A 13,542-nucleotide genomic window follows, 5' to 3' on the forward strand; every position below is an offset into this window, starting at 1 on the left:
ACTGGTCTCACTTTGTAGTTGCTATGCGCAGCAAAACATCGTGGCAAAATCTTTTGTGGTTCTTTATTGTGTGAGTGGCTTGAGCTTCTAAGAAACCTACCTCTTCTGGTTTGCCTAAGGCACCAAAATACCCCAGAGCCAGCATCCAGTACAACCAGAATGTAATTACACCATAGAAACACATTATCTGGCACTCAGAACTGTCAGAGCCTGAAAACAAGTATTGCTCTCATTTTTTCTGGGAAGCACAGCCAGAATATCAGTTTACTCAATTTCATTGTGCAAAATATAGATAAAGTATAAAAAAGGTAGACTCTTCTCTAAAGGTTTAGACACATTCAGATCACAGTCACCAATTCTTGAAAAATGAGTTTTAAAACTTACTTTCCATCTCGCTAAAAGTCAGCTGGAAGAAAAGTCAGGCTCTAATCACTCATGGGATTTGGGAAAAATCGCTGGTATAATTTGCGTTGAAATTACTCAGATTTAATATAATTCCACTTAAAACCGTTGCCATCCAAGAGTGGAGCTGCACCGAGGAGTCACCAGGGGGAGCCTGCATGCCAAAAATGCCACTGACTTAATTTTTAACATCCCCGTTTTCTTATGGCTCGCAAGGAGATCGAAAGCTGAGTTTACATAATTTCTCTTCATTGTTGAAAGAAAAAGAAGAGCCTGGTGCCTCCCACTGCCTTTGGAGGCGATGTCTGGCCCGTGGGTACTCGTATGCTGGGATGCAGCTGCTTGCCCCGCCGCCCCAGTCCCTCCGCAGCGTGTTCCGCTCCTGCCAGCTTTCCCTGCTCTGGTTTAAACTGGCCTCTTCTTCCTTGTGACTGACGTCTCGAACTGGACACAGTCCCAGCTAGGCCGGGTAGGTGCCTACGGGTTTCCTATGCATTGCCAACTGCTCTCCAGGGACAGGAGCAATCTTGGTGTGTCCTGTGTCCCTGTCACCTGGAAAGATGCCGTGGCAGGGAGTAGCCCAGCACCGTTTCAGGGTTTACCACACGTGTATATATGTACTTCTTGCTGTGTGCCAACATACACAGTAATGGTGTACCTTGGGCTGGGAGAATCACAGCAAGCATTTTAGGTGTGTGTTTTCCTTCTGGGCAGTCACTAGATCCCACAATTTCTTTAATTGTATTTCTAAAGATACTTTGTAGATTTCTCAGAGCCTGCTGATCATCTCTTCTGGTTATAAAAGACCCATGAAATAACACTGGCTCATAGGCTGGGGGAGCACTGAAAAGCCTGAAGTATGCTCCCTCTGTTTCAAGAAAAATTAGCAGCTACACCAGATGAGAGCCTTTAAACAACATCCTCCTGGCCTGTGCAGCTCACAGGAAAATGAATTCCTTTTCAGATCCATATGCTAGCTGCAGTATTTCCTGTGTTTTTCTGGTCACAGTCACACACATAATTCACCAGAGTGTTCAGTCCTAGCTGCGAGTCTGAAAGGATGTGGTTGAAATCTTCAGGCTGCTCATGTTCTTGTCTCCATGCCAAAGCTCTGGTGGATGGTTTAGGGAACTCTGTGTTCTTGCTAAACTGGGCAATGTCGCATCCCAAGGGGTGAAGAAAGGGAGAAATTATGGAGGGGAGTAGAACCACATGGCTTTCTGTAGAAAATTTTTGTTTTTCAATAAATTCAGACTAATAGGCCTCCACTTCTAAAGGAAAAAAACCTCAAACACTAAAAAACCAGACAACATCCCCACCACAGGAAACCTAACACAGATGGTTCCTAAGAATCAGGACCATGGTTTCTTATGGTTTCTCATGGTTTCTCTTAGCCTAACCCCAGAAATAAGAACCTTGTTGTTCAGAGACGGAGATATTACAAAGCTAACCCACTACTTGGACATTGACTTGAGTCGGGGTGATACCTGATGGTAGGAAGCAAAACAGCTGACTGTGAGCTAGTGTCCCTGGAAGAGCAGCTTGTGGCCAGGAGCTACTCTCATGGAAATCATTGCATTTTTCAAACCCCTCAGCTCTGATCCCAGGAGGAGTGAGTGCAAGTGGTGGAAGCTCTGGTGACAGGCTGTGAGCCTGTGCCTACTTACACATGCTTGTAAGGACCAGCTCAGCTGATGGAATCTTAGCTGGAAGGTCATGGAATGATTTTGCTGTGTCACGCTAATGCCACTGCTCAATGCACGGTGGTGCCATTCATGTTACACAAATTCACTATTAACCTTGAGCTTGCCTGTAGCTTGTCATTCTGTCTTTCGACAGCTTTGCCTTAGGGGGTGGGGGGTTTTTACAAGTGAAATCTGACTACATGGAGAGGAGGCATTAATAGACAAAGAAGAACTGTAGAAATATGCAGTTAGATACAAATGTAGGGAAGGACTTTCTTTTAAGGGTAAATTAAATGAGGCAGCAGCCCACATACTATGGAGACCTTTTAGAAATATACTATTTGGATAGGTACCTCTGTATTTTCACACTGCATCTATCTCTATCTCCAGAAGACCCTAATATAAATTGAGCAAGCTCCCCCACTGTTTCCCCATCTGCAGACCCCCTGGCAATGCTGTAGGAGCAATGTGCTCTCCCCAGAGGGCCTGATTTGTGGCACAGAGCCAAGGAGCAGTGAGGACCTGACAAATGCACTTGCCTCCACAGAATGCACAATCCTGCACCTCCTGTCCAGGAGCCCAGGATATGTCAAACACTGAACAGGAGCAGCAACATGTAATCTAGGTTTTCATTTTTCTGTCATGCTTGGGATCAAATTCCAGATTTATAATGCTTTAGATGAAACAAAGGGGCAATTATTATTTACTACAATAGGACTCACTGGAGTCAGTGGCTGCCATGAGGCTTGGTTGTTAATGTCCAGTGTAGAACACACAGTTAAAGCCAGGAAATAAAATTTAATACCCTCTTAAATGACTGGCTTCATAAGAACCTCACATCTTCTCAATATTATCTTTTCTTCAAAAGCTGTTTCAATTCGGAACACAACACTGCCAAAATCTTTTTAATTTCACTATATCTTATGATATAAAGTAACCAGAACAACAAATGCTGCCCTCTCTGGGCTTTCTACTTTACATTTTAAAATATGTACTATGTACTATTCTTTTTCTATAATATTTTGTTATCTCTTAAAAGGTTGCCTTTTTAATGTTGTTGATTATGTTACTGCTTAGAAACAGTATGATGTTTACACAGCTCTATATTTCATACAACAATGTTTAATAACACTATTTTCAAGTCATAAATGCTGTTGCACTGATATTTCTAAGATTAGTTTCTATCATAAAAATAAAGCTGTACCCTTCGGAGGGGGCCAGTTTATCATTCATTGCACAAAGATTAGAAGGAATTATCAGATACTTGGACTTTACACTGAGCTGAATGAAGTCAGTGGAAATACTCCCTCAGACTTTGGTCCGTGTTACCACACGTGGTAATTCAGGGACTGACATTAGTGCTCGGCACAGCCTTTTCTTTTTCACTCTAGGTAATAGTGGCAGATGACAAGTTATAACACAAACATCCCAGCTTTGCTGTAGAACAGATGTCAAGCTTAGTCTCCACTGAACACCTCGGTCTCTCTATAGGTACTGCAGTATTTATAGCAGCCAAGGCCAGAGCCGTTTTGAAACAGGAGCCGCCAGCTGTGTGAAGAGAAATGTATTCAAAGCTGCCAACAGTAAGAAATTAAATACAGACTACGGCAGTGTCTGCCAACATTTTGGGCAGTAGCATAATGGTGGCAGCCAACTGAACTTGAGATGGCAGCAATCTAATGCATCCCTATCACCAAGGCAGTGATTCACTAATTAATTTAGGGCTTTTTTTTTTTTTTTTTTAATTGTATCTACTGTCATCATCCTACTGTACAAGTCTGAGGAATTAGAGAGGAGGGTAGAGTGAATAGGAAAGAGACCAGGCGCTGGAAGGTAGCATCTTTGTAAAGATAGCCAGGAAATTTGTTCAAGGCCATCCTGCATCAAGTGGTATGGTTGCATCAAGGTGCATCTGACTAGGATAGAGGTAAGAACAGTATATAAATGAAGAGAACAACTAGTTTTGAAACTGAAGCTGCACCTTTCTTTTTTTGGACTTGATTAAGGAAAAAGGAAAAGACACAATGATACAGGACTGCAGCATAAATCTTCTATTCCCAGTGCTACAGAAGGTCCAGGCAGACACGGGTCTTCCACCCAGGAACCCAAATGTACTGATGGCACTTTGTCACATCACAGCACATGAACAAACAAGAATAGCACACGCAAATAATGTGGCAGAGCTTAGCCTTCTGTCACCCAAGAAATTACATATTGAGATAGATCTTCCACCTAAAATAAATATATTGAAGAATGGGTGCCACCTGGCTAAGGAACAGATGCCCCAGGAATATGGCAGCTCTGCTAAGCAGTTAGAGGAAGACTTTGCCCCAGCCCTGGGAATTGCTTCAGCTACCAGACAGTGCCTGCTTTCTGCCCAGTTATCACAGCCCTTTAGCCTACTGGAAAAGGCAGGAGGCTTTAAACTACACATTCAGGATTGAGAGGATAGTTGAAAATCATCTCCTTCTGTTCTGGCCTCATGGCTCATGTAGCACAGAGGTCTTTGAAAAAGGATCATCATTGGAGAGATTGGGAAAATGTAACACACTGAGCCAAAGTGACTGACCCACACAAGAAAAGTTTGACTGAGCACCAGCTTGGCCTTGATGATAACTGTAAGATGATTTATATTGTGGCTAACATTAATTTCCTAAAAATTAAATTTGAGCCCATGTTTGAAGCAGAAACAACAATAAAAAAAGACATGGTATTTTTCTTTCTAGCACAATGTCACTCTTCATGTTCTTACACTGATATGTTTAGTTAACACCAGAAGCTCTTCACAGAGTTTGCCATGTAAGAAGGCAGCCCATACAATGATACAAGTTTCTCCAGTCACCACTGAAGACTTAAAAACTTCATTCCTCTGCCACTTGAAGTAAATCTAGCCTGAGATTTTTGTTCCACAATGATTCTCGTGGGCTCCAAACTCAGTGCTTACCATACTAACAATAATCCTTCATGTCTCCAGACTCTACCCATGTTCGTTGTTAATCTTCAGTCACAAAGTAATGAGATGCATCAGACATCATCAAGCTGGCCTAAGGGGTTACAAATTTGGATGAGGGCCACATACTGTACTAATTGCTTCTAATAAATTACATATTTCAGGAGGGACATCATGATTTTAATCATTTATTCTGCATGTTGTTTCCTTTGGAGAGAAGAACAAGCAGGCACTAAACAAGCCAAGCATCTGAAATTCATGGCAGAAGTTAGAAAGAGCTCATTTAATATCAACCATCATTGTAAATACTAGAATTATGCATGTATCAAATCCCTGGGTCTGAACACTTTGGGAACAGCCAGTGAGTTCTGGCTGTTTTAATGACTCAAACCAAAATGATGTCTTTGAATGTTCCTTAAATTTATAACAAATCAGATTTAATCCCATTTCAAATCTTGTAACTGGGGCCTATCTCAAGAAAAAGTCTTTGTTTCTATGCAAAGAAAAATATATTAAGAGGGGAATTTAAAACATGTATTTCCCAAAAGGCTGAGAGGGAAAACAGTCAAACATACATTTCACTTCTGTGGGGAAAGACTTTAATTATGATTTGATGGCTGCTCATCACAGAGGTGGCCCAGTGAACACAGACAGCAACGGGAACTTTCTTTAAAGCCTGCTGAAATTGGTAGGGTCTTGATCTGATCTAAACAGCTTCTCATAGGGTGAACTAAGATTAGTGAAGGTTTCCTATTTCCCTGACCTCTAGCACATCCACACCGGTAGACTTGCTGTTAATGAAATCCTCTTGGGAATGTGTACTTCCTTCACAGGGGAGACCTTGATAGTACTTAAATAGCCACCAGTATTAATAGCAATAGCTGGTAGATAATGCAGAGGGAACTCTAGGGAGTAATGCAGGTTTGGGAACAGCTCAGGCTGTCTTCCATTTGTCTTTGTAAGGCTTTCTTCCTGTCACTGCTCTCTGCATTTCCTTGCAAGGATGAGCTGAGATACCAAACAAAACATGACTACCTAGGTAAAAGGAAACCTGCCTTGGCACAAAGTATGTTTTGGGATGGAAAGCTGCAGTTGCAGCTCTGAGACTCAAATGTGCTCTTAATTTTCAAGTGGTAATGAGACATCAAGGAAGCACCATTACCTGGGATAAGTGCAATCTATTTCTGCCTTGGCAGTCTAAGCTGCCTTCACCTGGTTCCTCTCTATTTGTAAGGTTTATTATCCCACTATAGACTTCTCTGGCAAGTGTGAGGGGAAAAGGGTGAGGTTCCAGCAAGACTTCCAGGGGCTACTCTAACCCACCAACCAGAATAATGAAGATATCTCTAAAGATGCTGTTTGTGCATGGATGGATGGACAGATCTTTGTGCTAAAACAGCTGGACATCTACTTTGGTACAGAGGAAAAGGACCAGAGGATTCTTGGGTTTGTCACACAGAACAAGAAGCAGATTACTAAAGAGGAGAAAAGGGCCTTACACAATGAGAACTGACTGGGAAAGATTGCCCCAGGTAATACTGGAGACTATTCAAATTGTGAAATATTTGTCTGATTGCTTTTATGGTATTTTTCATAGGGAGGTTCAAGCCAATCTCTGCACATGAAGATTGAGAGCTTAAAGCATGAGAGAACTGGAAGCTCAGGCATAAATCCTGAGTAACAGAAGTAAAAATTACACTAACAAGGGAGATAGAAATAATGAATCCTCAGTTAAGAGTGCTGCTATACCTAGAAAAAACTGTGAGGATGTAAATCACAACATACAGAAAATATGATGGATTAGTTTGGTGTAGTCTTCAGATACTGACTTGAGCTAACATTGCTTGCTGCATAAGAGCATGGAATTAACAAACACTAGTGTGGCAGGTTAGAAGAAGGAATATCTATGAAAGTAAAATGGAAAACCTATTTGACATCCATTAGGTTTGGTAATATAATACTAAGAAGCACACCATACTGAGCTGTTATCTGGTTGGCTGGCTCAGTCCCTCTCCAGATTACCACTTAAATCAATAGCTCTCACATTGATTTTTCCAGCACACTGTATTCCAGTAAAAAGAACAACGCTCCGAGATGAGTCAGCTATTTATTCTATCTGTAGGAACTCTGGTGTATTTTCATTTAGGAAAATAAAAGCAGGAGCCAAAGCACACAAAGATATCTAGTAATAAGAACCTGCCTGCTGCACCATAACATGACACAGGCTCTGCAGACACGCAGGTTTGCTACAGCTTGCTGCAGCAGCCACAGGCCAGCCTTGAGCTAGAGTAAACTGCTGTAACGATAGGACTGAAATATTTGGGGATTATCTTCAACAGACCATAACACTGAATTTTAGTTTAGTAAATGCTATGGCAGAGAAGAAAAATATGCCCATATGTATATCACATCATAGAATTACAGCATCATCAAATGGTTTGGGTTGTAAGAGACACTAAAGACCATCTCGTTCCAACCCCCCTGCCATAGACAGGGATGTCACCCACTAGACCAAGTTGCTTAAAGTCCCAAAAAACCTGGCCTTTGATAATTCCAGGGATGGAGCATTCAAAACTTCTCTGGGCAATGTGAACCCCTTCCCTGGGCAATTTACCTAAGAAGCTGATCTTCATATATTTACCATGACATGTAGAACCTCAGCAGTACTGTATTTGCATTTATTGCATATATTTTCATGTATTTGCATATTTCATGTAACATGTACTATAGTTCTGGTATTGTAACTAGTCATCACTGTTGTCTGATGTTGTTTCTGCTCTTTTCAAGCATGTTTACAATTTCATATTTTATGTAGGTTCCTACAACCACAACATGCAGGTTCATTTACTTTCTCTCTTCAGCTTAGCTACAAATTCAGAAACCAGCAAACTTTCTCTCATCCAGTATTGTAACTGTTTAAAGAAACTTACAAAAACTGCAGCAAAAATACTTTCAGTCCAAAGAAGAAATTACAGTGTCAAGAGCTACTAGGAGATTTGGAGTCAGGCTGAAGCACAACTCTGCTCGCGGTTTCTCTTGACCCCTTTCTGCTGCAGGCATAGAGAAGATCCTGCCATGACCCCTCATCTCTCCCACAGCTCTCCACATACACCTGCTGTCTCGGCTCAGCAACTGTCTGTGAGGTTGGCCTGTTTCTGGGAACTTGAGTTAATAGTAGCTAAAAACTACTAAAACGCCAGAGAAGATAACAAATGAAAATATTTGTCCCTCTTGTTCACTACCTTTATTATCTCCAGCTTTGACTGTAAGGTACTGGATTATAGTCTATCCCACCTTCCATTAATAACAGCCTCAGAGGCATTCTGTGCTCTGCTTTGTGCAGTTGACAAGATATTTCAGGTTAGCTATGATCTATTTTGAATCACATGCTCTCCTACTTTTGTACTCTTCCCTGAGAATTAAGTTGGTGCAGAAATAAATTATGCCAGGCACTTCCCGGGTCTCAGCAGAGTGTTACAGGTAACTCTGCATTGGCTGCAGTCCTTGAATGAAGATACAAGGACCTATTTTACATAGCTGTTCATTTGCACAGTATTTAGTTTAGGCTTGTAAAGGAAAATAATACAGCAGTGAGATCAATAGGTATTATTTTTATCCCTGCAGAGCATTTTCCTTCCACAAAAATTATTGTAATTGACTCTAATAAAATTATTTCTAATATTCAGTACACACACTTTAGCCCATTTTGACAAATAGATAGTAAGTCTTTTGCGACAGCTGAGTGATGTTTTAACAGTGTGCAAGACAAATACTAGAGAACTGAAGCTACAAAATGAGACACATAGAACTGTATGATAGGCTGATATGGTAAATCACCTAATAACAGCAGCAGTATTCCACACAATGAATCAGATATCCTACCTTTTGTGCCAGGTAATAAATTATGTTAGGCAGACAAAGGCAAATTTATGTATTCATTATCAAGAGTCACTTGGCAGAATAGCCTTTGGTCTGCACTCTGAAAATAATTCTTCTTGACAAATGTCACTTGGAAGTGCTAGTGAATCACTATAGATCTTGCTTCAGTGCAAGCACCATCAAGTCAAACTCTGTTCAGTTACTTAAGAAGCAAGGCCTAAGTGTAGTTGCTCTGATCCCAGCTGATATTCCTGCTGCTTTTGTATTTCTAAAAGCATGTTAGCCCTTGAAACGTTTAGCAAGACTTCTCATTATATCTCATCTTCCCAAGAAAGGCTTCACACTTCCTATGATCAGATACGTATCCCACAATTTTGGCTATTCTCCTTTTCACAGCTGCCTGGAAAGGGAGACAGAAGATGGTGGAGTGGTTTAAATAAGAAACAGAGAACCCTATGGGGCCAGCACTAATAGATTTTACATATTCAAGAAACTCTCTTCAAAGTTTGGCATTGAATTATCTGTTATAGCAAACTTATAGAAGTCTCAAAACTTTTTGTTTGTTTGTTTGTTTGTTTGGTTTTGTTTTTGTTTTTTTTACAAATAAATTCACCACTGCAGCAAGATTCTGTGCTGAGGATAAATAAATGGTCAGCATCAGGCAGATGGTCAATGCCAGACAGTGACTCCAAAGTGTGAAGGCAGCGATGGCTGAGCACGAGCCTCCCGCAGTTGTGCTGCTCATGGGCAGAGCCACCGCTCACACCCTGGTGTTTCCTCTGCCAGAGAAGACACTGAGCCATGGCACAAGGGGCAGGGGCAGGACCCACACAGTACCTTTGAGGGCAGGAGGGGTGAAGACACTCTGCTTCCTCTGCTTGGGAGAGGCGCTCTGGGACTGGGGAGGGACGAAAAAACAGAGAGAGGCGGTAAGAGACGGACAGAGGGAGAGCTTTCTGTTCTGGGTCTTGCCCCACAGCTGCTTTCAGAGGGTGCACACACTATCTGAGGAGTTTCTCTATGACTTCCAGGCAAGAGAGACCCAATACTACTGAAAATTACTCTTCACCCTAAAAAAATATTGTTAAACATCAGATTTGGATAGTCTGTGCTTTTAACAGTCTGTGTAACTGATTCTCATAAGGCAAATAAATGTTTACATACATTAAAATAGCTGCAAGATTTACATTAACCAATATTCCAATTAAGTATAACTTATACTTGTATAAGTAAGGTAGAACTAAAATTATTAATAAATACATTTTAACATAAATAAGTGGAAAATCTCTCTCCCTTCACTTTCTCAATGTGTTCTATTACACTTAAGATAATAACTTCAGCAGCCAATCATTCGGTCTTTAACTGAGACTGATTTGAGTGTTAGATTTAGATACAGTTAAACTTTTTATGGCCCTGAAATTGCACCTATGCACAAAAAATAAAGTATTCCAAAATAATGGTAGCAAAATTACACATAGAGTAATAGTATAATTTTACCAATGTTTAGTTAGCAAAAACTAATGAATACATTCAGTGCTAAAGCAGAGCAGCTTTTGCAAAATGAAAGGAGCTAAATTGGTGCTCATTTTATACCAATGTGAAATATGTTCATGTACAAAAGACAATAAAGCTACATAAGGTCACACCCATAGCTAGCTTTGGAAGACATAAGCACCATATCACACTCCTAAGGAAAAGCCTAAGGAAAAGCTGTGTGTAGGCAAGCTAATCAATTTCTATTTATATTTGATCATAACAATGTTGCCTTTTCCTAAGTATTTTCTAAAATTGCCTTTTATATAGACCGTGAATTTTAATCATATCTATTTCTTCATGGAACATTTGAGACAGCTCTTAACAGAATCACTTTCACACAAGTATGGCCAATACTATTACCTTACCTTATCACAGTGGATGGAATGATAACATTTATAAATAAAACATTGTCATCTTTGGAAAGAGAAAGTTATTTATACACACTATGGGATAGGTTGTTGATCCTCACTTCAGTCTCTACAAGTCTGTATTTGAGTCCAAATTTGAACTAATCAATACCTCCTGTTGTTATTTAAAATGCTGCCTGCTGCTCTGGGCAATGGGTGAAGGAGAAGGAGATGAGGGATTTGCAGGAACTATGCAAGGGAAGATTAGAAAACAAGATTGGGGAGCCCACTTTTAACTCTTGTGCAAACAACATCACTGCACTGCCTGCTGTAGGCTTGGCAAATGATGGAGAGAGTAGGGAGGAGTTTGCAATGCTTTTATAGACCAGCAGCGACCTGTAGATCCAAAGCAATGCTTGGATGGGTTTAGCTGGCAGGGGCACCTTGGGCCAAGGTTGTTATGCTTTGCTAGGGCACGGCAGAAAGGCAGAGGGAAGCTTGCCTCTCCCAGTTACAAGCCACAGGGAGAAGGAGAGCCAGCAGACCTGACACACACAAAAACAGGGCCATGTTACTGAGGATGGCATGGCAATGGAAACAAAAATATTAACCAGGATGAATCAGGCTGAGTTTCAAAAAGGTTTTAACAATAGACCTATTTTAACAATAAATATGTTTAAAAGAAAAATAAAATTCACTTACCTCTGCCTGTGAGATGCTTGTTCTCTTCTCATCTTTTTCTACAGAAAAAGATATGGAAAAAGAAAAGTTAGTACAGAAGTGTTTCTCGGTGCTAACACTTGCAACCCTACAGCACTGTTGTAAATAAGAAATTAACCTTCTGATTTACAGCTTTTCTTTCTTTTTTGTATGTCTCAGAAAACCAGAGGCCTTAATTAGCATTTAGACATCAGAACTTCATCTGAAGCACTTAACTCCCATTTTTTGTCTGTGAATAGCAGTAAGCAATGGAGTGCCTTCAGCAGCAGGTCTTCTGTCCAGGCTGGCAACAGGGCTCTGCACTTGCAAGTGGGGCTGTCAGGATACAGGATTGCTTTGCCCAGGGACTGCACTTTCTTTTATAGTCAGAAAAGGCTTTGATTGCCAAATGTCGTGCAGCAAACTCACAAAGGGCTCTACGCACTCCAATTATAATAACTTCACTTAGGTTATCAATATAACAATACTGGTACTGAAGAGCACCTTGAAGTAATATGTAAAATTAACAAAACAAAGTTTAACAACGAGTAATCTTTCACCTTAGAAATTTCATTACACTACTGGACTAAAATTTTTCCTGGAATTTCTTACTTTTATTGTCTTAATTTGCTTTGGACTATATGCATGGTAGAATTGGCAAAAACTAGAGATTTCTTATAAAACAAGCATCTCTGAGAATCTGCATGAACAACTAAGTCAAATTGTATGAAGCAGAGGAGGCTCAAGGATCCTCCTAACCACACTATATAACTAGTCTTTGCACGGGCTAAATTCTTTTGCTACTGCTGTCTTGATACAGTTGAGGGCCAGACAATGTCTGTCTTCTGCCAATGATTTCACAAATACTTGATGAATAACACATAGAATCTTTGATGCACTCTAGTTTGGAGCTCTAAAATAAAATGCCATTAAAAACAGTGACATCAATCTCTCACTGCACCAACGCCCTTCTAAAATTTTCCACTTGCAGATATCAGTGTGTCATTTTCACTAAGGTGTGGCAAATCTGTAAATGTAGGTACAAGGGAAGAATAAGATCCAGGCTATATCACTTTATGTGACTTATTTTGTAGATACTGGCTGGTTGTGGTGTGCTGTGTATGAGGGTACAAGCCAGTCCAGGCAGCTGGATCACATTTTCTATTGCTTTCTTTGCCATTGTATCTGTGCATCTTGCAAACATTAATTGGCTTACTGGATTTTTCAACGCATGTATTTCCCATTACCTGAATGAAAGGCATTCAAATCCCTCATACTCAAGGTTAAAAAGTGTAGTTGAAAACAGTGCTGATTACTAAAGCATGATCCCACAGATACAGAATTAGACAGGACAATCAGGAGGCCAGTTTCCTGCCATTGACATTTGTGTGAACTTCAGTAAGGTCACTAAACTACTTGACTTCCCTACCTGTAAATAAGCATAGCAGAGCCTATTTCAGTATAGCAGTGTCTATTCAACTCTATAAAACACTTTGTGGTATGAAGTCAGGATGGCCAAATGGGGGATTATTTATGTGCTTGTAATCTTTTTTATTGGTTGTACACCAAACAAAGCCAGACTTTAATGAGTCAACACTGGATGGTGTTGTTTTTTTTTTTAGCTCAGGATCCTGGATTTAGTTCGGAGGCTGAAATTTGAATAAATCCGGAACTTTCAGAAGAGAACAAAGAAAAGTAAGTTACATCCCATTCCCTCCCAAAACTCTAAATTTGTCCAGATTAAAAATATATTTTGTAAACCGAAGCTGAGAATTGCATAAGGAACAAAAACTGTGATCAGCAGCTTTGTCAGGTTTCAGGTCTTGATCCTGAGAATGTGCACAACTGTAACCCTCTGGGCTTGCACATTTATTGTTCTAAGTGATGTGACATTAAAACTACCAGAATTGGAAAGTTTCCAGCCTTTCCACCCAGCAGCCCTTATACAACAGGCAACTTTGGGAAAAAGAACTGGTCCTATATGGAGTTAGAGAAATCATGCAGATCCATGGGGCAAATAGTGTCAATGAAAAGCACCAAACAC

The 13,542-nt window shown here is 40.4% G+C and overlaps 1 protein-coding gene across 1 annotated transcript in view; it reads right to left on the reverse strand.

The window, feature by feature from the left end:
- Positions 1-13,542, reverse strand: part of PPP1R1C (protein phosphatase 1 regulatory inhibitor subunit 1C) — a 53,990-nt gene that overhangs the window by 20,067 nt on the left and 20,381 nt on the right. The window contains 2 exon segments of the mRNA XM_050339542.1: positions 9,754-9,814; positions 11,502-11,539. Of these exon segments, the coding sequence (XP_050195499.1) occupies positions 9,754-9,814; positions 11,502-11,539 (99 nt within the window).

Source organism: Myiozetetes cayanensis, unplaced genomic scaffold (genome assembly GCF_022539395.1).
Source record: "Myiozetetes cayanensis isolate MyiCay16 unplaced genomic scaffold, myiCay2020 scf9, whole genome shotgun sequence".
Taxonomy (NCBI): domain Eukaryota; kingdom Metazoa; phylum Chordata; class Aves; order Passeriformes; family Tyrannidae; genus Myiozetetes; species Myiozetetes cayanensis.